General features: G+C 45.3%; 1 protein-coding gene across 2 annotated transcripts in view; it reads right to left on the bottom strand.

Annotated features, from left to right (window-relative positions):
* GYS2 (glycogen synthase 2) overlaps window positions 1-27,859 on the bottom strand; it is a 65,385-nt gene that overhangs the window by 17,554 nt on the left and 19,972 nt on the right. For both annotated transcript variants that reach the window (XM_061638369.1, XM_061638370.1), the window contains exons 3-10: window positions 26,627-26,818; window positions 24,299-24,484; window positions 14,942-15,086; window positions 10,310-10,427; window positions 7,447-7,567; window positions 6,235-6,341; window positions 1,347-1,406; window positions 111-189 (exon numbers count right to left, since the gene is read on the bottom strand). In XM_061638369.1, the coding sequence (XP_061494353.1) occupies window positions 111-189; window positions 1,347-1,406; window positions 6,235-6,341; window positions 7,447-7,567; window positions 10,310-10,427; window positions 14,942-15,086; window positions 24,299-24,484; window positions 26,627-26,818 (1,008 nt within the window). The remainder of the gene's footprint in view (window positions 1-110; window positions 190-1,346; window positions 1,407-6,234; window positions 6,342-7,446; window positions 7,568-10,309; window positions 10,428-14,941; window positions 15,087-24,298; window positions 24,485-26,626; window positions 26,819-27,859) is intronic.

Genomic DNA, 27,859 nt, shown 5'->3' on the forward strand with positions numbered 1-27,859 from the left:
TATGCTTTTGTACATCACACTACCCCAACGGGATCTAGGCCGACAAGACCAGTTTTAGGTTTTCCATTTTAAAAAGCATTAGAAAAGGAACAAGGATTTCCCCCTCTAACCTGAGTTGAATAGATGGCCCGTTTCATGATGGTGAGGTCATCACGATCAATGATCTTGTTCATATCAGGGATTTCTCCTCTGTGGATGCAATAGGACAAATCTTTCATGAAAAAAGAAAAGTGTTTTCCAAAATATCATTAAAATCATTGAAGTGTGAACTTTCTCTGGTCCACAGCACTGGGATTGTTTAACTAACCCAAGGGTTGGCAACCGTTTTTAGGTGCGTGGGCTCATTTGTCCTCTTCATTTCCTTCTGCCCCAGAGAGACAGAAAGAAAGTGTTTTTGCACATTCTTCATATCTGGGTAAAAGTCACACCCAGCAGAACTGATCTGAGCCTTGAAAAGCACATAGAGCCAAAAGAGGGAGTGGGAAAGACAGTCACTCTTCCAACTTCCAACTTCAGCTCTATGTACTTTTCAAGGGAGAAAAAGGCAGCCTGCAAAGGCACATACAGAAAAGGTTGTCCTAGAGATACAGTACACAGACAATACTCCATATAGGGCTTGGATGGTCAGAGCCAACACTTTAAATTGAGCCTTGAAACAAACAGATGACAACAGGTCACACAAGACTGGAGTAACATGTCCTGATGGGCCAGTCCCAGTCAAGAACCTGGTGGCAGCATTGGTATTGGTGCCCAGGGCTTAGCTGAACTATTTCGGGGCTGGGGAAACTGTGGCCTTCCAAGTGTTGTGGAACTCCAGCTCCCACCAGCTCCAGTCAGCATGGCCAGTGGTCAGGGATGATAGGAACTGTAGTCCACCAACATCTGGAGAGCCACAGAGTCCCCATTCCAACCGTACAGGGTGAAGCAGCACTCACTTTGCTGTACATGAATTGTTGTTCACCTTGGATGTGGTACTCAGCACCATTCATAACTCTACAGTGGAGGGGGGAAAGGCTGTCTATTTCAGTTCTATCCATTTCTACTTTTTCCAATATTAAAATCAGATTCTTTGCATTTCTGCAGCAATTTGCATTTTTTTAAAAAAAAATCATCATGAAAATTCTCCAACATTTGAGTGAGAATTTGTCCTACTAAACACATTTTTGTATGCAGTTTTGACTAACGTACACATTTTTGCAAGCAATTTCTCCTAATACAATGCATTTTTGTTATATTTTTTCTTATGCATACTTTCCCCTAGTAAATGCATTTTTGCAAACATTGCTTAGTTGGAGTCTTGCAAAATTCAGAGAAGTGCAAATTTTGAAGGAAACCTGAACTCTCACCTTAACAGTGCTTCATAAAGTTTTTTGCCAAATTTTTCCTTGACAGAATGCGCAGTGTCCCTAAGAGAGAGGGAAACGGATAATCATTAAAGGTCTTTCATTCACTGTTTCCTCAGTGTTTTCTGCCCACATAATTTGCATTACTGAGACCTACGTGGGTGAACTGGGAGGAGTTGATCTCACCCAGCTTTGCCCACCTGGATACTCGGTGCAACACCAGCACAGGCTGCAGGGATGGGGGGGGGAGTTGTCTGCTTTAGATGGGGTCATACTCCCTCTGAAAAGAGCAGGTCCATAGTCTGGGGGTGCTCCTGGATCCATCTTTGTCACTAGAGGCCCAGGTGACCTCAGTGGTTAGGAGTACCTTTTACCAGCTTCAGCTGGTAAGAGAGCTACAGCCGTTTCTGGACTGGGATAGCCTGACCACTGTTGCCCAGGCACTGGTAACTTCCAGTTACCAGTGTAACTGTAATGCGCTCTACAATGGGCTGCCCTTGAGGTTGGTCTGGAAGCTGCAGCTTGTGCAAACTATGGCGCCGAGACCGCTCCCTGGGGCAAGGTATCGCCAATGTGCCACCCCACTGCTGAAAGAATTGCACTGGCTGCCCATTAGCTACTGGGTCCAAGTTTAAAGTTCTAGTTTTGGTGTACAAAGCCCTATACAGCTTGGGACCAGGATACCTGAAAGACCATCTTATCCCTTATGTACCCAGTCAATCACTGTGCTCTGCAGGTGAGGGCCTCCTGCAGATACCATCTTATCAGAAGGTCCATTCTGCACAACATAGGAAACAGACCTTTAGTGTAGTAGCACCTACCCTTTGGAATTTGCTCCCCTTAAATTAATATTTATCTTTTCGGTGCCTACTGAAGACCTTCCTCTTTCAACAAGCCTTTTAAGTTGAGACCTTATCCCAGTCTGTGTTGGAATTGATTTTTAATGTTTTTAAACCTTTTTTTAAAGAAATATGTTTTTAAACCTGTTTTTTAAAAGATTTTTAAAAAACTTTTAAAAAAACTTTTAAAAAATGTTTTAATATATTTTAAAATCTGTTTTTATGATGTTTTAAAGTGTTTCTAGTGCTTTTGTTTGCTGCCCTGGGCTCCTGCTGGGAGGAAGGGTGGGATATAAATCAAATAATAAATCAAATAAATAAATAAATAAATTTTGAGCTCTGATTACTGTTGGCTCATTTAGCTTAGTCATTCCCCATGCTGGGAATGGGTTAAGGAAAGAACAGTAATTAAGTGAAGGACACACAGCTGTACTGGATCAAAGGGGCTGGCTATAAATTACAAGCCCAGAGAACCAGGCTGTGTGGGGGAAGATAGGAGTATAGCTTATGTTGGTGATTATTTTCTGTATGCACGTTGATAAAGTTTTACTGGCACAAAGCTTAGTGTCGGAGTGGTCTATGCCTAATTGCCGGTTCAGGTATGCTGTTACTCACACACCTCTGTGTCCTGTGCAACAAGTTACGTCTGCCTTGTTGGTTCGGGGCACAAGAGGAGCTCAACAATTACACTGTCGTACCAGCATCTCCCAACCGGATACCTTCCAGATGTAGGTGGACTACAACTCCCATCCACCCTGACTATTGGGCATGCTGGCTGGAGCTGCTGGGACTTGGAGTCCAGTAACACCTGCAGGGTGCCAGGTTGAGGAAGGTTGTGTTATGCACTTCTGTGTGTAGTGCAGAGTTCTGGGATCAGTGTTCCCTGCATTTGGGCTTCCTTTGGAAAGAGAGATCCCTAGAGATGTATGACATTTTTGTAACATGGGTTGGGGAACCTGTGTCCCTCCAGATATTGTTGGATTCCATCTCCCATCAGCCCCAGCAAGGGGATTTAGAGTCCAGCAACATCTGGAGGGAACACAGGTTCCACATCCCTAGTGGGATGTTTTGTTTATTTACATATATGCAAGTAGATCACAGGTGGAGTAGGCAGCACAAGCACCTCTGGACTGCCTTCAAGTCGATTTGGACTTATGGCGACCTCATGAATAGGGTTTTCATGGTAAGTGGTATTCAGAGGGGGTTTACCATTGCCTTCCTCTGAGGCTGAGAGGCAGTGACTGGCCCAAGGTCACCCAGTGAGCTTCGTGGCTGTGTGGGGATTCGAACTCTGGTCTCCCAGGTCATAGTCCAGCACCTTAACCACTACACCCACAAATTCAGCCCCACCCCAAATATATCCCAACACCGTTTCAACTTGCTCTTTACATTTCTCTAGGGTGGCCATGTGTTCTATTTTACAGATGACAGCCCTCTACTTGAAGTCCAGTTTAAAGACAAGAAGGGAGACCAGAAGAGTCTGGAAAAGTTGCCCGTTGACACGGAGCACCTGGGCACGCAGCTCCACCTCGTTGCAGCCTTCCATGTCAGTGGGGCAGTGGAATCCGCTCTGGGTTTTAGTCCAAATTTTCAAGGAGGTGCCCAACTTAGTTCAAACTTTCAAGGAGCTAAAGCACCTTGGGCATCCCCTTGACAGTTCAGACTAAAGCCCGGAGTGGATTCCACTGCCCCACTGACATGGAGCCACCAGCCACCGCTTCAGCTTTCCTCGCTATGTTGAGATCTGTTGTATTTCTATTTAACCTAAAAATCTATTTCTAAATAATTATTTCTGTGCATATAAAATGGTATATGCAAATCTGTGTCCTCTTTTTCGGTTATACATAAGTGGTCACCCTCTCTGTCTCTATCCCTCTTCCATAATTGCAGTTTCTTCCTGGACACAGATCTTAGCTGTGGAGTGGGGGAGAAAATAGCTTTAACATTCCAGAGGGGTCTCTTTTTCTCTACCACTGAGAAAGCATCAACCGCCTTGCAGCTCCCCAAGGAGCAATTTGGCGTCCTACATGGTTTTGGGTTTTGTTTGGAATGCCTTTAAAGGGACTGGGTGCAATTACTTTATCAGATCACAAGGTGGCAGTCTAGAAAACACAAAGGACAAGTTGGATGTGCGGCCCAGGATTTGAAGGAGTTATTGCAATACAGGACCACAATTGTTTCTTGCCACATTTCTCTCCCCTTTTCATTCTTTCTCTTAACTAGTATGCAAGCGTTATTGGGTACTTTGTCCACTACCAAATCAGACCGGAACATCCAAAGCTGCCTTATACCAAGTCAGACTCACTGGTCCATCTAGTTCAGTGACTGGCAGTGACTCTCCAGGCTTTCAGGCAGGGGACATTCTCAACCCTACCTGGAGATGCTGGGGACTGAACCTGGGATCTTCTGCATCCAAAGCAGGTGATCTGCCACTGAGCTATGGCTGTTTCCCCCCAGAAGATACCCAGATAATAAGGTTGTATCTTTAATGACTGTGTAGAAGAGCAAATTTCAGCAAGGCACATCTTTTCTCGCCCTTGCCATACTGCCCTTGCCAACATTCCTTCTCCTGCCTCACTACTGAGGGCACAAAGATGCTCTCTTCTGCCTCTGGTCACCATAATGAACATCTCTCACTTTAGAGACCATACATCAGATTTAGGTCTTGAACGAGGTGCGTTGCATCACTTTCACACAACTGGATCATCATGAGCTGGGAGCCACAGCTTGAGCAAGCTCTGGGTCACATGTAAGTTGCTTCATAGAATCATAAAGTTGAAAGTGACCTTGAAGGTCATCTAGTCCATCTCTTTGCTGCTGCAGGACATCAGCTGCTACAGCATCCCTAACAACCGGCCATCCACCTGCTCCTTAAAAACCTGCAATGGAAGGGTGTGAACATTGGAAGGCAATAGAAAAACATCCCAAGTAAAATCCTTTCCCAAAAGGGAAATTTCCCCTGACTATCTTCTCTCCATACAAAGATCACTTTGTCCATTAATCCTGTCATTGCTGGTTAACCCTACGTTATCTCTTCCCTTAAACCAGGGATGGGGAACATGTGATCTCCCACCCCAGAAGTTACTGGACTACATTGGCCAGGTTGGTTGGTGGGGATGGGAGTTGGAGTCCAAAAACATCTGGAGACCCACACAAGACCCCTATCTCTGTCTTAAACCATAACTAAACATGTCCCATTTATGGGCTGCTGGCTTTGCCCATGCCCCAGCAGAAGCATGAGTGGGTTGCGCTTCCTCTCCTGCTGTGCCCTCGTCTTGTAATGGGAATTTCCCCCAAGGATATACCTTGTTCTCCCAATACAGGGAGGGGTCTATCTCCAGTTCTCTCTGCACGGATGGTGCAGGAGGGAGAAGCAGCAATTCTCTTTCATGCTTAAAACTTTTCCATGTGAATGGCATGGTAGAACATTGGACTGTACCACTTGAGAATGTGGGGGAGGTGTCACATCTGCCATTTAAAAACACACCCACACAGTTCCCTGCATATAGCAAGTAGCACATCAAGGCAAAGGGCTTAACAAAGTCATTTTCCTGATGAGCTAGTTAATTACATGCAGGGAGCTTTCTTATTTTATTTTCTTATTACATTATTTCCCACTTTACCTCCAAGGAGCTCAAGGTGGCGTACATGGGTCTTCCTCTCCTCATTCTATCCTCACGAGAACCCTGTGAGGTAGGTCAGGCTGAGAGATTGTGATTGGCCCAGTGTCACCCAGTGAGCTTCATGGCTGAGTGGGGGATTTGAACCCTGGTCTCACTGATCCTAGTCCAACACTCTTAACTACTATACCACGCTGGGAGAATGTTCAAAAACATGACACCCACCTGCCGTCTGAATTGGTGCAGTCCAGAATTGTACCACCTCATTCTGCATACGGTGGTGATCAGAACTTCCTCTCACACGTCTTCCGTGAAATGCGTAAAGCGCAGCCTTTGGGCAAAGGGCAAACCTACCAGCCTTTTCTTGCACCAGAACCAATCAATCATCAGCTCGCTTGTTTTGTCACTTCAAAGAGAAATAAATATGCTTACCATAGCTGCTTTCGGACCGCCTGGCCTTTCAGGGTTTCCACATTGAAATTGTTAGTATTTGCTGGCATGATGAAGAACACCACAGCTGTGACATCACTCCTGTGCACCTTAATGGAAAAAAGATGCCTTTGGAAATGGGATGAGATTTCTGCAGTTTCGTTCCCTTCTTGTTCCTCTGGTTTTGGCCCTTAAGGACCTAAATAGTTTGGGACCAGGTTACACCAGGGTCGGGGAACCTTTTTTCAGGCTGAAGGGTGCATTCCCTCTTGGGCATCCTCCTGGGGGCCACATCCCAGAGGTGGGTGTGACCACAGGCAAAAGTGCGGGGAGCAACGACTATATGCTTTACGTTTGTACATCAGCGTCCTTTCTACACACACTCACACACCCTGCGCTGTCCCCCATCCGGGCAAACAAGAAGCACAATTAGAATTCAAGGAGACATTCTAGCAAGGCAAAAACATTGAAGGAGGGTGTAATGCAGGGGCTGTAACTGGTGCGGCTCAGGGAGAGGAAGTGTGGCCCAGGAATAGTCCCAAGGCTTGGAGGCATTTGGCCCCTGGGCCTGAGGTTCCCCATCCCTGCCTTACACCCATATGAGCCTGCTTGAGCATGAAGATCAGCATCAGACGCCCCGCAGTGTGGCCTGCCAATATAAGCTGTTAGGCTAGCAGGACCTGGGAAAAGGGCATTTTTGGTGTTGGCCCCACTCCTTTGTCACATCATCACGCAGCACATAGGAAGAGAGGAACATAGGAGTCTGCCTTATACCGAGTCAAATCCTTGGTCCATCCAGCTCAGTATTGTCTACACTGACTGGCAGCAGCTCTCCAGGATTTCAGAAAAAGAATCTTGCCCAAGTCCTACCTGGAGATGCCGGGGTTTAAACCTAGGACTTTCCGCATGCAAAAGGCAAATACTTTATCATTGGGCCACAGCCCTTCCCCTGGCTCTTTCACAACAGATTTGGCTGCGCATGTGCCACATTTTAGATAGCCAAGTGGTGAAGGCAATGGAAATCCACCCTTGTTGCGCTTTGGGATGAGGTAGGGCCCACAGAGTGCGTGCATTACGTGCATAACATCCCGGATTCAATCCTACCATCTCCTCTTAAAGAATTAGGTATTTTTTGTGCACATACCAGCTGCTACCGGTCAGAGCTAAGAAGACCAATGGACTGACTAAGGCAGCTTCCTATGTTTTTTTCCTTACCCTCAAGAGGAAGTTTAATCTTGATAAGGCCTCTAAAAACATGTCAGCTCCTTTGTTGGAGAACTCGTATCTCCCGGCAATGAAGAAAAACAAAGTCCTTTCAAGGTTAAAATCAAGATGGCTGAAAATGGAGCAAACAAACATAAAATGGTTGATCAAACAGTTCAAACAGCTGCTGACTGAAGGTTATTGACACAATGCAACAACGCTGCAAGTTACAAGGAACTTCCAATTCCTCTTCGAGCTTTGGCTGTGTGTAAATCCTGAATGGCCACCAGGGACCTATTTTCTACCTGGGCCCATTGAAATAGCGATACACAGCAGGGATGGGGAACCTGTGGCCCTCCGGATGGTCTTGGGTTACAAACCCCGTCGTTCCTGACCGCTGCTGGTTGGGACTGATGGGAGATGGAGTCCAGCAACACCTGGAGGGCCATAGGTTTCCCATGTCAGAGCTTTTCAGAGGTTGAAAAACAACCAGGTGTGACCCTATGGCAGTTCCACATAGCCAGCATGATTGAGGCTGCCCCGCTGAGCTCACTCTTGCTTCTGAGCCAGTACACACATGATAGCACTGCAAAAAGTCTCTCCCCATAGCATACTAGTCGATATAGGCCAGGAGTTGGGAGCCTGTGTCTCTCTAGTTGAGGGGTGGGGAACTTAAGAACATAAACAGAGCCCACTGGATCAGGCCAGCGGCCCATCTAATCCAGCATCCCATTCTCACAGCGGCCACCCAGATGCCCATGGGAAACCCGCAAGCAGGACTTGAGTGCAAGAGCACTCTCCCCTCCTGCAGTTTCCTCCAGTGGGTATTTGGAAGCATACTGCCTCTAAATGTGGAGACAGAATATAGCCACCATGGCTAGTAGCCATTGATAGCCTTATCCTCCATGAATTTCTCTAATCTGCTTTTAAAGCCATCTAAGTTGGTGGCCATCACTGCCTCCTGTGGGAGTGAATTCCAGTTTAACTATGCGCTATGTGAAGAAGCACTTTCATTTGTCTCTTCTGAGTCCAACTTGAGATCTCCCCGAGTTCGAGTACTATGTCAGGGGAGAAAAACTTTTCTCTATCCACTTCTTCCACACCACGCATAGTTTTATACACCTCTGTCTTCTCTCTAGACTAGAAAGCTCCAAATGCTGCAACCTTTCCTCGTAGGGGAGTTGCTCCATCCCCTTGCTCGGTCTGGATGCCCTGTTTTGAACCTTTTCCAACTCTACAAAAACCTTGTGGCCCTTCAGATGTTGTTGGGCATCTTTCCTGACCATCAGCCATGCTGGCTGGGGCAGATGAAAGTTGGAGTCCAACAACATCTGGAGGACCAAAATTGTTCTCCGCGTCTGATATAAAGTAAGAAGAAAGCCTGGGGAAACATAGAAAGATTTTCCCAACATGCAGAATTCTCATCCGAGATGAGACATACGGCTTCGTGCATTACACCAAGCCAGCCTTCCTTGAAGCTGGTGCTCTCCTGATTTTCTGAACTACAACTCCCATCAGCCCAGCCAGCAAGACCAATGGTCAGGGATGGTGGAAGCTGGAGTCTAGCAACAGCTTGGGAAAGACAACAGTAAGAAAAGATAGATCTGGGAACCCAGGCTGCCACTTGCCGACTGCAAAGTAAGGGAGGCAGAATTTGCAAGGGGAAAAGCAATAGGATAATTAACCATTCATTTGCTTAGCACTTGGAATCCTGCACTGAGCAGGGGGTTGGACTCAATGGCCTTATAGGCCCCTTCCAACTCTACTATTCTATGATTCTATGACTTTTCCCTGCAAGCCCCCCCCCCCAAGTCATGTCTTTATTCTTCCCAAGCCTGGCTCCAGCAGAGGGCCAAATGGGGCACCAGCCAGGGGCACAGGAGCTCAGAGGGCCCCTCACTGGCTCCAGGCCAAGGAGGGAAGGATGAGGAAAGAAGGTGAGCAGGCATGCAGCGGAAGGAAGGCAAGCGAGTAATGCAAGCGGGCTGCGCCCTGAGCAACCCATGGAGCCACTTCATGGGAAGCCTCGGTGTCACCACCATGAGGCCTCCCTTTCCTCCATGCCATGTGGTCGTGGTGGTGTGAAGGCAGGCAGGCAGGCAAGACCAGGCAGAGTGGGCAGTGGCAGAGGGCAGTCTGTGCAAGCTGTGAAGTTGGTTCATGGGAGATCTTGGTGTTGTTACCGCAAGGCATCCCTTACCTCCAGGCCATGGGAGAAACCTGTCTGGGGCACCAATGCAACCCACCTCCCCACCAGCAGCAGCGAAGCTTCCCCAGCTCATCGCAGCAGTGGAGGAGGTGGTGGGGACCAAGCCACAGAGGAACACTCCTAACAGGCTAGGTCTAAAGGGGAGGGGGAAAGCGGGGAGCTTAGCCAGGTCTAAAGGGGAGGGAGAAAGCGGGGAGCTTAGCCAGGTCTAAAGGAGAGTTGGGAAAGCAGGAAGCTTAGCTCAGTCTAAAGGGGAGGTGGCAAAATGGGTGGCTTAGCAAGGTGAAGATTTATTTTACTTTAAAGGAGTGGGGCCAAGAGGCAGGAGGAGTGTGGTTTGAGGAGGAAAGCAAGGGGACAAGGGGCCCACTGATAGCCTCTGTCCAAGGGCCTCCAGACATTTGGAGCCGGCCCTGATTCTTCCAAATGGGGGAAAGTAGCTGGAGGAATTGTGAGAGAAATATGGCAGTGGAATAGTTCAATGCCTTCCTTACTAGGGAACTGAAGGATCTGTCAATTTTGGTTCTCTCAGTTTCTCATTTTTCCACTCTTAAATTAAGTGTTCCACATTTCTGTAGCAATTTGCAAATCGGTAGGGTCTGTCATCCAGAAAGGCCCAAACATTTTGGAGTTACTCAACTGTCCCTTTTGAACAGGAAATCTTACCCATAGAAATGGCCTCGAACGAACTCTTGGATCCTAGCTTTGCAAGTGGCATGCAAATTCTGAAATTCATGCATAGCTGAAAATTTCTTAATGTTCAGGCCGTTCGGAGTGACAACATCTGGTAAAAGAAGAGGCAAGACAGTGACAACTTAGTAAATCTCAAATTCACAGAAAGAACAGAATGACCTTCATCTCTCAGCACAGTTGGCTGGGATGGCAAAAGTGAGTTCTGCCATTTGTAATGAGCTTTTATTGACCTGTGTCTATATTGGCCTGTGCCAGTAATGCGAGCTCAAGGTGGTAATAATGATAATAATTCATAATAAAGATTAAAAGTAGAAGATCCCTATCTTCTCTGTATCTGCCTGGCTTAAGTGTGTCCTAAACTATCAACTGCACCCAGGGGTGTAGTCGTCCAGGGTCTCGGGGGGTGTTAGTCCCCCTACTTTTTTGGGAGCAGGGTCCCAGCAGGGTCTCTATGTCTCCAGCATCCTACAAACCAATCAGCATGAAAAGGGGAGTGTGTTAGCCACTGAGGAGAGTCTTCTCATGCTTCCTTGTCCTTTCCTGCTGATTGGATCTGATTAGAGTGAAAGAAAGTGAGTCAGCCACTAAGAAGACTCTTTTCGGTAGCTAACACCCCCCCTTCATGCTGATTGGCTCCTAGAGATGCCTGTTTTTGTGGGAGAAGGCATTAGAAAGAATCTCATTCTCAAACCAGGAGCAAAAAAGGGTGTGTGTGGCTGTGACTATCATGAAGGGACCCTGCACTTCTGAATGTGCCACTATACTAATGGCTGCACCACTAGCTGGTCAATAATATGGGGTCAGGGTGGCAAAAATGCCAGCATGCCTATGAAGTTGTTTTAAAAAAATTGTTCTGAGTAGCCAGTTATTTTAATGATTGTTCTGCACTGTTTCTCATGTTTTTTTTTAAAAAAATGTTTTATATTGTTGTACACTACCCTGATATTTTATGAGACAGCAGTATATAAGTTCTTAAATAAATAAATACACCAACAATGCATAGGTTGATGATGTCATATTACATATTGCATTCAGTTAGCTGTTTTGAAGCAGAGAGGGAAAGATATAGTAAGGCTGTTTACACACCATTCATTTAAAGCACATTCAAATCTCATGACTAAGGAGTCCTGGGAATTTTAGTTTGTTAAAGATGCTGTGAATTGTAGCTCTGTGAGGGGCAAAACTACAGTTCCCAGGATCCTTTGGGGGAAGTCATGTGCTTTAAATGCATGGTGTGCACGCAGACCAGGCGCCAGCACCTCCATGTCTTTTGTAATTAGTGATGGGCAAACTGATCCCATTTGGAATGGTTGCCGATTTATTAGTGGCATCAACTTGGACAAAAGAACTTCTATAGTCTGAGTGGCTGAATCATGACTGACTTTTAACACATGTCCATCACTGAAGTACACCTTGGAAACATGGCATGCTTCTTGGTGAGCTGTTCTTTTCCCACCCCTGCGCATCACTATGTGGTGTAACAACACATCCTTCTCCATTTGCCTGTTATGCACATTCACTGGATGGATGAAAATTAGCATGTCTGATTCTTCCTATATGATTGGCTGTTGTACAGTTTCAGATCTAAAGTTTTGAATAGGTTGGGTTCTTTGGAAAGAGTAAGGCCCCATCTGTGCTATACACATAAAGCAGCATCATACCACATTAAACAGTTGTGGTTTTCCCCAAAGAATCCTGGGAACTGGAGTTTGTTATGGGTGCTGAGAAGTTGAGAAGTGTTCTCCTCAAGAGGTAGAACTCCTAGCATGGTTTAACAATCAATCCCTCTTCCCAGAAATTATCACTCTGTGAGGGGAATAGGGGTATCCTAACAATTCTCAGCAGCTGTAACAAACTACAGTTCCCAGGATTCTTTGGGGGAAGGCCATGACTGTTTAAAGTGGTATGATACTGCTTTAAAGGTGCAGACAGGGTCTAAATAAAAAGTTAAAGGAACAGTAATACAGTGGACCTTTTCATTTCTTTGAACAACTGAAGGGTTAATGTAAGCAACGTATGAGCATGTGCAAAGATGGTGGAGTTTGGCTGCTTAGACATGCTAACCACACAGGCTGCACAGGTACAGAAGAGAGACATTCTTGCAATAATAATAATAATAATAATAATAATAAAATCTCAGTTTTAACATAAGAAGAGCCTGCTGGATCAGGCCAGTGGCCCATCTAGTCCAGCAGAGTTCTCAGAGTGGCCAACCAGATGCCTATGGGAAGCTTGCAAACAGGACCTGAGTACAAGAACACTCTCCCCTCCTGTGATTTCCACCAGTTGGAATTCAGAAATATACCGCCTCCATCTATGGACACAGAGCGTGGCCATCAAGGTTAGTAGCCACTGATGATGAACATATTACCATTTCAGTAGATCAGAGTCAGGGCTCAATGAGAATTAAAAATAGCCTAGATTCATAGTATGGAGAGAATAATTGCAAAATTTGGTAGTGTCACAACTAGACTGATTTGGCTCACTTTAGCTCCTTAGCTAATATAACGCATAAAACACAACAGCTATTTCAAAATAGCCCCACCATGATCAAAGTTCAAAATTTTTGGAGGAATGGGGTTGCAAAGAGAATATGGGACTTCACTCCTGAAACAGAAACCTGAATAATTGGCTGGATACCATTGTTGCCTCCTCCCTGAGTCAACTCTGCTGCTAGCATTAAGCGACACTGGAACAGTGACTCCTGCAGTACAGTAGATGTCAGTATGCAGGTAAGAACTCTCTTCTACCTGGGAAGTAGAGTTTTGCCCTCTCTGCAGATCATAAACTGTCTGAGTTGGTCGTAATGCCCTTGGGTAGATTTCAAGCTTAATGATCTACTGTGGCAGGGATCATTGACCCTTTTTTTGAGCAATAGACAAATTTCACAACTTTGCAGACTGACATGCAGCATCAGGCATCTCTAGCATGGGGGCTCCTCCACAGGTCTGCAGGTTTGAATCAGCCACGGCTTTATTGGTTTAATCCAGGGGTGCAGTAGCAGCCGGGAGAGATTGGCAGACACCTGACCTCCCACTGGGTAAGCAGCAGTAATGTGGGCAGAGGGAGAGGTGGCAGTGAGGTTAGCATGGTGCAAATTGGTACTCCTGCTGGTGTGTTTGCATTGCACCAATTTTGCTGCCACCTCTCTTCTCCTCCTGTACCTCCCGGTAAACAGTAGTTATGCAGATAATGGGAGGACAGGTGAGTGCAGCCACCCCATCAACTGCTATTTCAGGTTTGGGGAACTTCAGGCCAGGGCCGAACATGGTACTCTAGGCTTCTTCATCTGGCCCTCAGGACTCTCCAAAGCCACACGTCTCACAGGCCGTGCTCCACACTCTAGAGTGATGGGGGGGGGAGAGCAGTAGCTCAGTGGTAGAGCATCTGCAGAAGGTCCCAAGTTCAGTCCTCAGCATCTCCATCTAGGGCTAGGAGATAGCCCTGTCTGAATCCTGAAGGGCCGTTGGCAGTCAGTGTAGACAAAACTGAGCTGGATGGACCAGTGGTCTGACTCGGTAAAAGGCAGCTTCCCATGTTGCCTAGCTCAAATGTGTTCTTGAACTGCTTCTAGCTGGCCTGGATGGAGGATGCAGAGAGGTGAATATGAGTCAAAACCTCTGCATCTTGCATGGCTAAAATGTAGCCTATCAAACACAGGCAAGAGTCACTTCCATTGCTCCACCTGCTTCCTCTGGCCTCACCCACCAGTGGTATACACCTCCTGGAAGGGAACGCAGACCTCAGGCGGAAATGGATTCACTTTCATCTGCAGGGGACAAATGCTAATGGATGTGGGCAATTTCAGTGAGTGGGGCTGAAAGTTTAGATCACGCTTAAGCCAGCCAGATACAGAGAAAAGACAGGGATCTTGTACCTTTCCTCTTTATTATGAATTATCATGATTGTCATAAAGGTTTTTCTATCCCATTTTCCAACCAGGGTTCTTTGTAAAGAGAAGAATAAGAACAAAAGGTAATCGTCTGAAGGCACATGAGGCCAGCTCCCTGCTGAAGCTAAGCAGGGTCAGGTCTGGTCAGTGCCTGGATGGGAGACTGCCTGGGAACCATATGGAAGCCGCCTTGGGTTTCATGAAAAAAGAAAGGCAGGGTACAAATGTAATAATAAATAAATAAATATGACAGCTCAAACTGCAAGCTAAACTTCAAGATAATAGTTGTGCAGAACAGGAAATTCAGAGTAGTCATTTTAATCTATTAATTTAAAAAAAAAACCCAGATATTGTTGGATTCCAACTCCCATCATTCCTGGCTACGATGGCCAATGGTGAGGAATTATGGGACCTGCAGACCAACTGTCTATGATCACTCGAGACATTCTGATTATTCCATTATTGACCCAAATTATTCCAGTTTATATCATAACTTAATCTTATGTAATCTTTCTTGGCCTTCATGAAATATTATCAAGCATGTGAGCTTAACCATATACAAAGTATCCTGAGATCTTTTAGCCAGTGGTCTAAACAGGAAACTTCATCATATTTCCAATAGAGGTTCTCTCATTTCTCACTGTTATTGTTTGCATATTACTGTCTCTTGGTGATTGTTATACACCAAATCCTTGCAGAGATGTTAATCTTACCAGCTGTTCTCTTGAGCATGTGCTCTGCTTCTATGGCCGTGATCTGAGAGACTGTGGTAAACACGTGGGCACAATGTACTGATGCACGTTCCATGCAGTACCGGTGATATATCTGTCTGTCGCCTGCTTCTTTATCTACGTCAAACTGTTAAATGGTGAAAAGAAGGGGGGAAATACTTGCATATGATATATTCAAACAGCACTTGTTCATTTGTGTATGTGTATATACATACACATAGACCTCTCTACCTGGCCCTTGGAAATCGCCCCAGGCCACACCTCTCACCAACCCTACTTTGCACTCACCTTGAGTATTTTTGCCTGGCTAAAATGTGTCCTTGAACTCTGCTATTGCTTGCCTTGATGTAGGGTAGAGACAGGTGTGTAGAAACAGGATTAGTGTACAAAGGTGACATTTACATTCATTGGTTTGCTGCCCATTTGTGCCTCCGGTCCCACCTACCACTGGTATGTGGCCCCCAGAAGGTGGCCCAAAAGGGAATGTGGCCCTCAGGCTGAAAAAATGTCCCTGTCTCTCTCTCTGTCTCTCTTTCTCTCTCTGTGTGTGTATGTATATGTATCACACACACACATATACAAACACACACACAGCAAAATATAAATTGTCAAAAAACAGCAGAAAATTCAGCAGTGTAAAACACTGAAGCAATTTTCAGCAGCATAAAACATTGTGAAAGCTAAACTGTAAAAGCAAAATGAAAAAGCCCGGGGATATTAAATGGGCATGAAACAAGACAGCAGGTGGGCCTCCCTGAGATGAGCATTCCAAAGATCTGGTGCCACAACCAAAAAGGCCCTCTTCCTAGTCACCATCCACCTCTCCTCAGATGGCAAAGTACTTGGAGGGGGCTCCATAAATGCCCTAACTGTCGAGGCAAGTTATTTACACAGTGTTGGGGGGCATATTTACAGGTAAACCTCCCAACAAGAAGCAATGCCTGTAGCCAAAAGTGTATACTCAACCTCTAATACAAGGGCCCTCTCTGGACAAGCCCTAATTCACCAAGTTACCGAGCATCTGAAGATCATTTAAAAATGAGGTCATCATGAGCTTGGACAAGTCTATCTCATTGACACAGAAGGTTCAAAGGGAAAGGAAGGCAACAGTGCATGGAGATTAGCTGAGCCAGCTGGGCGGACACATGGAACCCTCACAGAGATGGTGGAAGATTTGGTTAAGAGTTCAAATCAACATTATCAGTTTTCCACTTTCAAAAGCCAATTCTCTACAATGTTAAGTTTAACTGATTCTTAAAGATTCATAGGGCTGCCATAAGTCGTAATTGACTTGAAGGCATATAACAACTCCTCTAATGAAGTATCAATGATTACAGTTCAATTCCAATCCTCTCAGTCTTAAATGATTTTTATTTTTACTGTTGGGAAACCAAAGTTGCTTTCCTGAAAGTCAGGGTCAGGGAAAAGCTCCAGACCATGACTGTTACATTCAGGACCGTAACGGCTGTCTACAAGATTAGGAGTGCCGGGGATCTTCATCTCCTCCAGTGCTACGTAGCAGTATTCTTCAACCTTGGGTCCTCAGATGTTGTTGCACTACAACTCCAATCATCCCTAACCATTGACTAAGCTGGCTGAGGCTGATGGAAGTTGTAGTCCAGCAACATCTGGAGACCCAAGGTTGACAAACGCGGCCATATAGAATTTGAAATATAATGCAAAAGATATTTAACATTTTTTTCCAAGGGAGCAATGTTTGGTCAATGAACTGATTATGACTTTTGCACAGCTGGAACATATCCTATTTAGAACGGTAGCAGTCACATCCATTGGTCTTCCCATATGCCTCTGGCCTCGCTCATCACTGGCATGCTGACTCTGGATGGTTCCCCGTGAAGGAATGTGACACTTAGCCTGAAAAAGGTCCCCCAACTCTGGCTCTAATGACGTTCATCAGCCAAAACAATGGTGACTGTCAGATTCCCAGGCGGTCTCTTACTTCAGAAACCACCTGGCAAGCACCTTAGGCTCACAAGCCTGGGTGCTCAGATCATCACTGATCCTGTCTGCTGTATACTTTTTCCCACCAGTAAGAACTCCCTTTATCCTGTCTTGGACCTTCCTTAGCTTAGGTTCCATGCCTTGTGGAATCCATTCTCCACTCCCTGAAGCCTTGGCCTCCAGGCTGTCCTTACCACCTTCTGCTTCTCTCATTCCATCCCCTCTGGGGTAAAACTTCCCACCAGCTTTTCCCTCTGTCCTTGCCTTCAGTCCTCTGGTTTCCTTATTCCTAGCCTCTTCTTAATAGTTGGTATAGCACAGTGGGGAGGAGAGCCTGGCCGGGAGTCCAGAGTCTGAGAGTTCAAATCCCCGCTCATGTCTCCTGGGTGTCAAGGGCCAGCTAAAGATCACCCCCACAGTGAGTGGCTCAGGGGTTATGTGCCCTGCCACCTGTTCAGCCGTGGGCAAGCTGCAGAGTCCCAAGGAGCCCAGTTGCCCCCAGCTGGCAGTTGCGGACAACGAAGGAGATGGCTTGTGCAGCTGTGGCAAGCTGAGCAGGCCCTAGCCAGCTGGGGAGGACTAGCCTCAGAGGGAGGCAATGGCAAAACCCCTCTGAATACCGCTTACCATGAAATCCCTATTCATAGGGTAGCCATAAGTAGGGATCGACTTGAAGGCAGTCCATTTCCATTTTTAGTTAACTTGGAAGAGCTATGGATCTTCACTCTTGGGAGGCAGGGGAGCAGAAAAGAAATGGAGCAATCCAGCGTATGCCACTAAATAGCTTTCAATCTGTAATGGGCTTTAGGTCTTTAACAGCTTTGAATTGATGACCTAGAAGTGAAAGGCTTATGATCCAATTACTAGTTCCCTGAGCTGCGCTACTGAATCATTCTAAGGGGGCTTTAAAAAGTCGCACTTAAAAGATAATAATAAAAGGGATACCCTCAAGCCCATCTAGAGAGCGGCTTCCAACAGTATGTCTTACAATTGATTTATCATCTCATTTCAGCTATTTATATACTGCTTAATCACCCAGGTTTCTAAGCGGTATCATTCAAGTTATAAAAAGTATGCAATCAATTAAAATGAATCATAAAAACAGAGAAGTTCCTTAAAATGTAAGCTAGGACACAGAGGTCTTTGTCAAGCACCTGAATTTCAACAGGGCGGGGGGCTTGTCTGAATTCAGCCAGGAGGCAGTTCCATATATTTATTTATTTATTTTATATTCCGCCCTTTCTTCCAGTAGAAGCCCAGGGTGGCAAACAAAAGCACTAAAACCACTTTAAAACATCTTTAAAAACAGACTTTAAAATATATTAAAACAAAACATTAAAAACATAGTAAAACAAAACATCTTTAAAAACATTTTTAAAAGTTTCAAAAACATCTTTTTTTAAGGTTTTTTTTTTTAAAAAAAGGTTTAGGCCAACAATATTGAATGCATGGCTTTGGGTGAGTATGAGTCACACATCTGAGCCATGAGGGACCACTGCCAAAGATCTCCGTGAGATCATGAGCAATCTACAGCAGGGTTGTTGCCACATAGTCGGCCCTAGGCCAAGGGTTCCCAAACTGTGGTCTGTGGGCCACCAGCGGTCCACGAGCTTCATTCAGATGGTCTGTGGTATCTCTATGAAGAATCCTTACAATTTAAATTCCATAGAATTCTATGGAATTAAAATTGTAAGTCAATGAAATTATAAAAGAAGCAATGTAAAATACAATAAAAATTATACAGCATCTAGCACTGCACGCTGCAATTGTTACGAGACGAAGGAAAATCACTAAGTGGTCAGCCAAGACCCTCAGCAATTTTCAAGTGATTTATGGGGGGGGGACTTTGGAGGCCACTGTCCCGGGGCAAAATCAGGTTTGGTGCATATAGAGGTAGAACAGAGAACTGTGTTTCCTTTTCAGTTTTTCTTTTAATAATGCAGCCTAATGGCATTAGTGTATGAAGCCAGAGGAAGGAACTGTAACTGAGAAAACAGAATCCTGAAGACTCGATTGTCCCTCAGTTTAGTGTCAGTGGGAAGCAACTTTGTTTCTCCCTTGAGGACCCTCCAGAGTAGCCCAATGTCTCTTCATGTACTGCAGGGCAGTCATGGCACATGAGGTGGGAGACCGTCACTTAGGGATGGAAGGATCTGCCCATTTTGGTTCTCTCAGTTTCTCATTTTTCTAGTCTTAAATTCAGCTCTCCACATTTCTGCAGCAATTTGCGATTTTTAAACAAAATCCTCATGAAGATCCTTCAGTATTTTAATGTGAATTTCTCCTAATAGACACTTTCTTCTTGCCTGCAGTTTTGACTAAGGCACACATTTTGGCAAGCAATTTCTCCTGATAGAATGCATTTTTGCATTGTATTTTCACCAATATGTTTATTGTTATGCACACTTTCCCCTAATATATGCGCTTTTGTAAAAACTGATTGGAAAATTGCATCGCAAAATTAGATACGTCTGAATTTCAAAGGATGGCTGTGTTTCAGTTCTCTCTTGTTTTGTAAAGTGTGGATTTGATAAATTCAGCTTTAAATGCTCACTGTATTGAATTTCTCCCCATCCCTACTACCTCTGTACCACTCTTGTGGCTTTGGTGGCCAAGCCTAGGATGGGACATGGTGTTGGAAGCAAGCGCACTTGTCTCTGCATCAGCTGTCCTCTATCCAGCATTTCCCCCACCCTCGCTGGTGCCCCACCCTACTCCATCCCAGTTCCGGCAAGGACAGCTCCACCACAGCTAGAAAGACAGCATGGCAGCCCATCTCATAGCCCAGGAATGGTGCACCTGCGACCCTCCAGATATTGTTGGGCTCCAGCTCCCATCAGCCCCAGCCAGTATGGCCAATGGTCGGGGATGATGGAAGCTGTAGTACAACAACTTCTGGAGGGCTCCAGGTTCCCCATACCTGCAGTAGTGCCTACTGGGCTGGGCCAGCCCTTTTTTAGACGTTTCTTACAAACATTTCCCAACATACAACCAATGTCATCTTACAATACTGTGGAGGTGTGTCAAGCCGCAGCTCCCTCAGGAGGATCAAGGAGGGGGGGTGGATGAGCGTCAGTTCCGGCCGCTACGGCAAGGGGAAGAATCAGAGGGTGTTGAGACTTTCGAGGATGAGGCAGGAGGGGGTGTTGTTGACACTGTGCCAGTTCCCATGGACAGTTCTCCCACCAAAGAAGACCGCGCTCAAGTTCCAGGCGCCACAATAGGGCCGTTGGGGGATGTCTTGGCGCACACGCCAACTCCACCTCCCCTGAGCTCCCCTCTGGGCACCTCAAGCACTTCCCCACCTCCTGAAGCCGAGTCGACACCTATCGAGACTGTATTGTCAGATGAGCCAGTGGTGGCACGCCCCCTTTCGCCCTGCGCCAGACGCCGGGAGAAGCGCTTCAGTCAGAGGGAGAGTTTTCGAAGGAGTCAGAGATTACAGGCGAAGACCTTTCCTACTTAAGCCTGCGCCCCCCTGACCTGGGTGCTGAGTCAACTTTCTTCACATGCTGCAGAGTGTACTTAGGTAGCCTAGTTAAGGATTGTAGTCAGCTAGCACAGTGTGCCCATGAAACGTATTGCCTTCGATGTTACTTTAATAAAACAGGAATTAATTCCATCCTCGTCTCCATCTTGTGAGTCTCACTCTGGGCAGGACAGGAGGAGAGCTGAGGTTAGTTGTGAAGCAGATCAGAACATGGGGACAGACTGGATACTGTGATTCAGCCAACAAGAACATCCACATGCTGGCTGCCTGCCCCCCACCAAACAGGCATATCACCCAAGAGTCCCACTGAGTTTAGATCATAGGGATATAGGAAGCTGCTTTAGGCAAAGTCAGGTCATTGGTTCACACTGACTGGCAGCAGCTCCCCAGGGCTTCAGATTGGGGGCATTCCCAGCCCTGCCAGGAGAGGCTGGGGATTGAACCTGAGGCTTTCTGTGTACAAACCAGGGTCTTGCCACTGAGCTTGCCGCCCTTCCCCCCAAAGAATCCGCAATCACACAGGAGTCTCCAGTCACTTAGAACACCTGCACATGAGCAGGGGCATTCTTATCCCAGACTTTGGTTCTACACCCATAGGCCAGGGGCATTTCTTTTTCAGCTGGCATAGTCCGAGTACTCACATTCACCGTGCCCATGGAGAAGGCCTGATACAGTCTTCTGTTGACTGTGCAATCTAGCTGTGTGGGGCTGCCAATCAACAACGTGAGGTTTCAGTGTATTTGGTATGCGATTCCCCCTTCCTCCCCACCCTCAAAAGAACTCATCTATCACTGCTACCACCTTTTCTGCTTGCCTGTGTTGAGCGCTCCTGAATGCTGATGGAGAGCATGTATTTTTTTCACACAACACCAATGCAAATCATGCACCCCAGTTCCAACTGCTTGAATAAAGAAAACAAGAAAAGCAGCTGCCCTGGTAGCAAACGCATCTGTACTTTAGTAGCGGGAAATCAAGTAGTGATCTGGCCTTTCAAGAAATGTCTGCCTCCCTCAAAAGGTCAAAGCAAACTAGCATGCTCCGGGGACTGGGAGTCTTTTATTATCGGACAAATCACTCGCTTGACCTTAATGGTCTTTTACCGAGAGGCAGCGGCGAGGAAATCTCCTACAGACCTGCCCATTTGCGTTGTCTGTGTCATGAGTGTTTGGGAGATCAACCCTTCTGCTTTCCCCCGCCACCCCACCTTCCTGTTGAGCTTTTGGGCCAGGGTGACCTTTTCACAGCCAAAGGCGCTCTCATTAAGACAGCTGATCTCTTACTAAATGTTAACATTTGTTGGAAAGAGCTTTAATGCCCTGTAAGCCTCTGTGGAACAAGCTGGCATCATTTCCTGTACTAGTACCCTTTAAATATCCATGTGATGCCATCCATGATCTATAGAATCCCATTAGCTCCCCCCCCCCGATGCAGCATACACAGCCACACAAAAACACAGAGAGTTAAAGGACTCTTGACTGGGTTATTAAAAGGCCATTGAATTCCTGGAATATTTGGCCAACTTTGACATTCTTGGAGGCTACTCAGACCAAATATTCCAAATCAGATTGTAGTTAGTGGAGGCTTCATCAACCTGGTGTCCTCCAGATGTTTTGGACTATAGTTCCCATCAGCACCGTCGGACAAAACATCTGGAGGGCACCAGGTTGGCAAAAGCTGAGAGAAATGAGCGAACTGAATATTTATTTGTTTGTTTGTTGCATTTATATACCGCCCCATAGCCGAAGCTCTCTGGGTGGTTTACAACAATTAAAAATATTAAAAACAAATATACAAATTTAAAAAACACATTTTTAAAAACACATGCTAAAATGCTTGGGAGAAGAGGACATTCTTGACCTGGTGCCGAAAAGATAACAATGTTGGTGCCAGGTATACCTTGTCAAGGAGATCATTCCATAATTTGGGGGCCACCACTGAGAAGGCCCTCTCCCTTGTTGCCAGACTCCCAGCTTCCCTCAGAGTAGGTACACAGAGGAAGGCGGTTGATGTTGAGCGTAGTGTACGGGTGGGTTCATATTGGGAGAGGCGTTCCATCAGGTATTGTGGTCCCAAGCCATGTAAGGCTTTATAGGTTAAAACCAGCACCTTGAATCAGGCTCGGAAACATACAGGCAGCCAATGGAAGCGGGCCAGAATCAGTTTTATATGTTCGAACCGTTTGGTCCCTGTTACCAATCTGGCCGCTGCATTTTGCACAAGCTGCAGTTTCTGAACTGTCTTCAAAGGCAGCCCCACGTAGAGTGCACTGCAGTAATCTAACTTGGAGGTTACCAGAGCATGGACAACTGAAGCCAGGTTATCCCTGTCCAGATAGGGGCATAGCTGGGCCACCAACCAAAGTTGGTAGAAGGCACTCCGTGCCACCGAGGCTACCTGAGCCTCAAGTGACAGAGATGGTTCTAGGAGAACCCCCAAGCTATGAACCTGCTCCTTCAGGGGGAGTGCAACCCCATCCAAGACAGGTTGGAGATCCACCATCTGGTAAGAAGAACCATGCACTAGCAGCATCTCAGTCTTGTCTGGATTGAGGCTCAGTTTATTAGCCCTCATCCAGTCCATTGTCGCAGCCATGCACCAATTCAGCACATTGACAGCCTCACCTGAAGATGAAAAGGAGAAATAGAGCTGCGTGTCATCAGCGTACTGATGGCAATGCACTCCAAAGCTCTGGATGACCACACCCAACGATTTCATGTAGATGTTGAACAGCATGGGGGACAGAACTAACCCTGCGGCACTCCATACTGGGGAATCCAAGGGGCCGAGCTTCCTGTGGATCCAAAACACCTATCCCACCTGTATCTCTCTGTGCCCTGACCTCCCCAAATCTGTCCCAAAGGGTTGGGGGAACCCTCAGAAGAGGATTTAGGGCATGCACAGGGGGAGGAGAGTGGTTCAATTCCTCTTCCCAAGGAACTCTGAGAATTGTGGCTGTGTAAGGGGAATAGGGGCCTCTAAGCCCTCTTAACAAACTCCAGTTCCCAGGATTCTTTGGGGGAAGCCATGACTGTTTAAAGTGCCTAAATAATGCTTTAAATGTATAGTGGAGGTGGACCCTAATTCAGTACAGAAGCAGTAGATTGTGTAATATGATTTTTATGGTGTTGCATTTTGTTTTGCTACCATTTTTTATTATTCTGGCTGTCCTTGTGTTCTCTCTGTGTTATTACTTCTTTTAAGAAAAAATCTGAAATCGAAAGTGAGATGAATGAGTGAAAATGTGAGCAACGTTTATATCACACCATGTAATGAGCCACTGGGACTTGCCAGTTTTTTTGCCCGTACCTGGCCTCAAATGTTGTAACTAGGGATGGGGGAGAAATCCAGTTCAGTTTGCATAGAAAGCCAATTTTTTCAAATTTGCCCGTTCCACAACAATATGAGAACTGAAACAGCCAACCTTTGGAATCCAAACTTATCTGAGTTTTCCTATGCAGTTCTCCAACCAAACAATGTTTATAAAAATGCAAATATTAGGGGAAAGTATGCATAACAATAAATATGTTAGTGAAAATAACATACAAAATGTGTAATATTAGGAAAAACTGCTTGCAAAATGTGTATATTAGGCAAAACTGCATACAAAAATGTATTTATTAGGAGAAATTTGAAGAATTTTCATGAGGATTTTTTTAAAAACAAAATTGCAGATTGCTGCAGAGATATGGAGAACTAAATTTAAGATTCAGAAAGTGAGCAACGGAGAGGACCAAAAACGACAGATCCATCCATACCTAGTTGTAACCTTTCTTCAAAAGGGAGCTTGTCCAGCCCCTTGATCAGGTAACTTGTTCCCTAAGTGAGCTGGCAGAACATATTGTACAATGTGGGCAGAAGGAAAAGCAGGAAAATGCCACCCTCCTTACCTGGTCCAGGTGGTTGTAGAAGTCTATGCTTGCAGCACACAGGTACCTTCCCAGCAGGGTAGCGTGAGTTGTGAAGATGGTTGCAACGGGGATCTTCCTGAATCTACAGAGGATCAGCCCAGGCCCTGCTTGCCATTCATGGAAGTGGGCAATGACGTTAGGCCTGTCTTCAAATTGATCAGAGAGCTGGAAAGAGTTAGGGGAAAGAAAGCAATTATTTATTTATTAAATTTGTATCCCATCCTTCCTCCCAGAGAAGCCCAGGGTGGCAAACAGCAAGTAATGAAATGATAAAAACACCTTAAGAAGAATTCCAGTACAGATGCAGACTGGGATAACAATGTGATATTTGATCCATTTGATTTTGTATGTCCCCTTTCTCTAAATCGAAAAAGGTAAGGGCATTAAAAGCATGCCATGTTCATTCTAATCCTGCTTTGTTAAAGCCTTTATTTACCAGGAGGAAGAGCAATGTGACTAAATACACCATGTGTATTTACTAGGAAGAAGAGCAGGAAATTTGGTTGGATCCAATGTTAGTCATACTCAGAGGTGGCCCCTTGGAATGCATGGACATGGCTAATTTCAGTTCGTTTATTTCATTGGATCTACTCTGAGTAGGACTTAGTTGGCTACCACTACAGAAACATTAATGTGGTTACTGTCATCAGAAATGAAAAGAATAGACATTATCATTTATATATTCAAAAAGGATTATAAGTCTTCATGTACTTCTTTGTAAGTTTTAATTCTATTCCAGTATATCACAAATACTTCTAACTGTCTGTGAGTGTGGATTGTCAGTTTTCCCAAAGTCTCTGGAAATGAGTGATTTTTAAAAAAATCCTTGGGAGGATACTTGTCCTGAAAGGCAGCACATAGGGGTGGAGAACCTTTCTCAGCACGAGGGCCACATTCCCTTCTGGGAAAATTCCAGGGGCCACATGCCAGTGGTGCGCAGGGCCAAAGGCAAAAGTGGGCAGAGCAATGAATGTAAATTTTACCTTTGTACAGTAGGTGAGTACACACTCGCACACACACTCGCACACACACTCGCACACACACTCGCACACACACTCGCACACACACTCGCACACACACTCGCACACACACTCGCACACACACTCGCACACACACTCGCACACAGAGCTTGGAAAAGTTACTTTTTTGAACTACAACTCCCATCAGCCCCAGCCAGCATGGCCACTGGATTGGGCTGATGGGAGTTGTAGTTCAAAAAAGTAACGTTTCCAAACTCTGCACATGCATGCACACACACACCTATCTTCCATACTGGGAAGCAAGAAGCATTCATCAGTGTTGAAGGACACATTTCAGCCAGGCAAAAAAGAAGGTGTATGGCCTGAGGGCCAAACACAAAGTCTTGGAGGACCACATTTGATCCCCTGACCTGAGGTTCCCCACAACTGGTATATGTTCCCCACAACATAAGAAGCAGACCTTTAGTCACCTACCCTTTGGAATTCCCACCCCTTAAATATTAGACAGGTGCCATCTCTGTTATCTTTTCAGCACCTACTGAAGACTTTTCAAAGACATTTTCTTCTCTGAAGACCTTTTCAGCACCTACTGAAGGAAGCCACAGACCTGAACTTACGAGATCTGAACAAGCTGGTTCATGACAGATGCTATTGGAAGTCGCCTGATTCATAGAGTTTGCCATAAGTCGTAATCAACTTGAAGGCACATAACAACAACAGCTGAAGACCTTCCTCTTTCAAAAAGCCTTTTAAGTAGAGACCTTATCCCAGTCTGCGTCTGTGCTGAAATGGCTTTTTAAGATTTTTTTTTTAAGTTAAAAGATGTTTTTAAGATGTTTTGTGCTAATATGTTTCAAAGTCTTTTGTTTTTAAAATGCTTTACAGTGCTTTAAAGATGTTTTAAAGTGTTTTGGTTTGTTACCCTGGGCTCCTTCTGGGAGGAAGGGTGGGATATAAGTTTTATAAATAAATAAAATAAATAAATGAACACTAAAATAAAATTCAACTCCAGTTTTTCCAATTTTGTGCTATAATAAGCAAATTGTTTATTAAAGATTAATATTATTCATTAAATGTTCAAATAGACCAAGCAACAGAGCTGCAGGTTTTAAAAGGAACAATTTCTTCTTTATCAGTTTATCTCTTTGATCATTTTTAAACATTGTTTCCAAAAAGCTGTTATATATATTTGCATGGCCACCAGATAGGTTTGAAGCCTTCCAGTTTTGTTCTTTACTTCTTCAGCAGCTCAGCTGAGTCACAAATGTACGTAAAGGGAGTCAACAGATTATGTGCACAGTGCAATATGCAAACCTTAACACAATACCTCTTTCAAGAACCAAGCGGTTAGCGACCCAAAGATGAGTGCGTCATTTGCTTCTCGGTCATGGTAAGGAATTCCAATATGACTGGCATCCCAGAATTCCCCTCTCCACCTGTCCAGATTCCAAGCCACTGACCCTATATCGAACAGCACCACATACGGGCTTCCTTCTATCAGCCACCTGCCAAAATACACCTGTTAAAGGGAGGCAGAAATGTTAAGATCAACCTACTAGTAGTAGTAGTAGTAGAAATTTATTTGCATAGCCATAAGCCATCGCAACATAAAAAAAAAGAGAAAAAGAAAAAAGAAAAACATCACACATCTTTAAAAAGAGCCATCATTAAAACAATAAAATAGTCGGCACATGTAAGTGATTGTTGTGTGTGAGGGCAACAGGCCTTGCACTACATTCAATAAAATCCAGTAGCTAAGTAGTGATTTATATGTATACTGTCACCCCTTGTCGAGCTCCGATTCAGCAACGCGTTTGGCTTGGAGTTTTTGTGCCGCTAGGGCAAACTGGGCAACCCTATAGGTAACCCTAAAATCATTGTCTGATAAAAGAAACGGGATGAGGTGTATTTGTTGAAAATATCCCTGATGAATTTCCAGTTCACTTAAGAATTTGGTCCTGGGATGTAAATATAGAGGGCATTCCAGCAGGTAGTGAGGTAGATCTTCCACCGCTGGTGATCCACAGATACACAGTCATTGCTCCCAGGGTGTCTGGCTGTAGCGACCTAGCAGGACCGCACTCGGCATCAACTGAAATCTGAGTGCGGTGAAAGCTTGTCTCAACTGGGCTGGTATAGGGTAAGTCAGGTATTTCGTCCGTTTATGATCGTGTTTGAATATACCATACCACTAGGATAATTTTGTATTAGTGATTACAAGTCTATCCATCCATGAACAATGTCCATAGATTGCTTCCCGTAGCTTAATTCTGTTAAATGGGGTCAGGCTCTGGGGTGATATATGGTACTGCTGATAGATGTTTGTAAGTCTGGAAACCCAGTTCTTATCAACAGCGGCCGAGTGGTAGCAGGCTTGCACAACTACTTTTGTTGGAGACTTTGTTATAATTCCCCAGAATGTAAGTAGGGCACAATGGACCCGGGCCCTAACTGGGGGAAGACCTACGTTGGCACGAAGCAGCGCCACAGGTGTGCCGATGGGGAGTCGCAGCAACTTTTTCAAAAAGTTTTTCAAAGTAGGTTAACCTGCTAGGTTGAC

This window comes from Rhineura floridana, chromosome 8 (genome assembly GCF_030035675.1).
Source record: "Rhineura floridana isolate rRhiFlo1 chromosome 8, rRhiFlo1.hap2, whole genome shotgun sequence".
NCBI classification, from domain to species: Eukaryota; Metazoa; Chordata; class Lepidosauria; order Squamata; family Rhineuridae; genus Rhineura; species Rhineura floridana.